Genomic DNA, 1888 nt, shown 5'->3' with positions numbered 1-1888 from the left:
CCGCAATTGCAATTTTGTCGCATGTTGAGTCAGGCGCGTAGATCCCGCCCCCCTGTCAGCCAGACTCAAATAGGAAAACATTTTCTACCCAATATCCCACAAATAGAAAATGAGCAAAACGACTCCATAGTATTAAATATGCCTATACATTTGTCTGAAGAAGAAAAAATGAAATGTTAGGGAACTGAATTTTCTATTTTTCCATTTTTTTTTTGGAAAATGTAACCGATTACACGGATAAAAAATTATGAAAAATAACGAAAATGCGCATCTATTAATACCTCACCTAACTGACTGCATCAAATGTGACATCTGACAACGTATCCATTTATTTTCATTCATGAAACTCTATTACAGTCTTCGACATTAATTATAAAGGCCCTGTCAATGTTGACCGGTGACGCAACAAATGTAACAACGTTAAACTATTAAAAAAAGCCTTTGTTTATAAAATGTATTTCCACTTGTTATAACGAGCTAGGACTAAACACATTAATAAAGTCAGTTTGAATATTTTCAATAGGTTTTATAATGTAGTGTAATCTGAATGGTGAGCAGACGAGCATAAAGAATGATATTTGTTATTGAATGCTTGATTTGTCACTTGTTTTTTTTTTCAAATTGTTTGTAAGTGGCTTTGCACAAAAATGTCAACCAAATACTTTAAACTTAAACTTATTAGTAGCAATCAGAGCCATGTATAAAGTGTTTCTGGTAGAAACAGCAGAAATGTTAGGTATCGTTTCGTTCACAATGACGCCATAAACGAATTTACTTTAATATCTAACACGTCACGGGTGGATTGTATCGTGACGTTGCAATGTGGCAGTTTAAAAAACAACTGTAACGAATTTCGAATTAACACAACACAACACTATACAACACACACGCACAACCAGTAATTCCCGCTGGATGTAAGTATATTCAACTGTCCTTCTAAGCTATTTTAATACACGTGTCATTAATCACGCTGCTATTTTACTAGATCAGCCTTCTTGAAAGTGTTATGTTAACTGATGCACTTTCTCTGTGGGTCTGCGACCGGCTAGTCAGCTGTTGAACTTGAGCAAATGTCGATGTCGGACTCCAAGTCCATCGTGTCCTTCTGGAGACGCGCGATCGCTCAGGGGAAGCGTGGAGGTTCATGGAACAAAGCTGGCGACAACAGCTCCTTGAGGTAGGTTGATGACAAAACCCTCAAAACTAACGTGAATTGAGTACTAGAGTCAGATAAAACATAGCTAACTACCAGCATATTGAAGAATACAAATATGATATGATGAATATGATATTAAATCGCCCAAACAAAGATTAATTTGAAACATCATAAGATGAGGGACCTACTGGTTATTGTGTTGCCATTATTAATCTAACAGATAACATATAACAGATAACACATAAGAGTGGTGATGATTGGCGTGGGTTCTGACTGTCATCCCATGTTGTCCCAGGCACCTGAGCCTGCCCAGCACCCCAGAGAGAGAGCCTCGCGCTGGGGACAGCGCTACCATGCTGCCCCTGGTCGAGCTCCTGTGCTGCCCAGGGTGCAGCACCTTCCTGCATCAGCCCATCTCTCTGCCCTGTGGGCACTGCCTCTGCCTGCCATGCCTCGCCGCCCTGCGCAAGAACAAAGCCCGCAAGATGCCGCCTGGCCCCTCTGACGACGCCCCTACCACTGCGGAGCTGTCGGCCCAGTGCCCTCGGTGCCAGGCGAATTACCCGCTCCTGCCCGGAGAAGCCTGGTCCTTCCCTGCCAACGTGCTGCTGGCGCAGCTGGCGCAGAGGCTGCTGGATGCCCACCCGGAGCTGCGGAGGCTGCAAGAGCATGCGCGGCACCGTGGGCTGAGGTCCAGGTCGGCGTCCGCGTCGTGCCCGCTGCCAGTCTCCG

At 44.2% G+C, this 1888-nt stretch overlaps 1 protein-coding gene across 2 annotated transcripts in view; it reads left to right on the top strand.

The window, feature by feature from the left end:
• The first annotated feature begins 858 nt into the window (after positions 1–858).
• LOC105912064 (tripartite motif-containing protein 42) overlaps positions 859–1888 on the top strand; it is a 3716-nt gene continuing 2686 nt past the window's right edge. For both annotated transcript variants that reach the window (XM_031574015.2, XM_042708773.1), the window contains exons 1-3: positions 859–914; positions 1050–1177; positions 1452–1888. The exon at positions 1452–1888 is cut by the window's right edge and continues 354 nt beyond it. In XM_031574015.2, the coding sequence (XP_031429875.2) occupies positions 1071–1177; positions 1452–1888 (544 nt within the window). In that variant the 5' untranslated portion in view covers positions 859–914; positions 1050–1070. The remainder of the gene's footprint in view (positions 915–1049; positions 1178–1451) is intronic.

This window comes from Clupea harengus, chromosome 9 (genome assembly GCF_900700415.2).
Source record: "Clupea harengus chromosome 9, Ch_v2.0.2, whole genome shotgun sequence".
Classification (NCBI taxonomy): domain Eukaryota; kingdom Metazoa; phylum Chordata; class Actinopteri; order Clupeiformes; family Clupeidae; genus Clupea; species Clupea harengus.
This window is presented reverse-complemented; position numbering and strand designations above follow the sequence as displayed.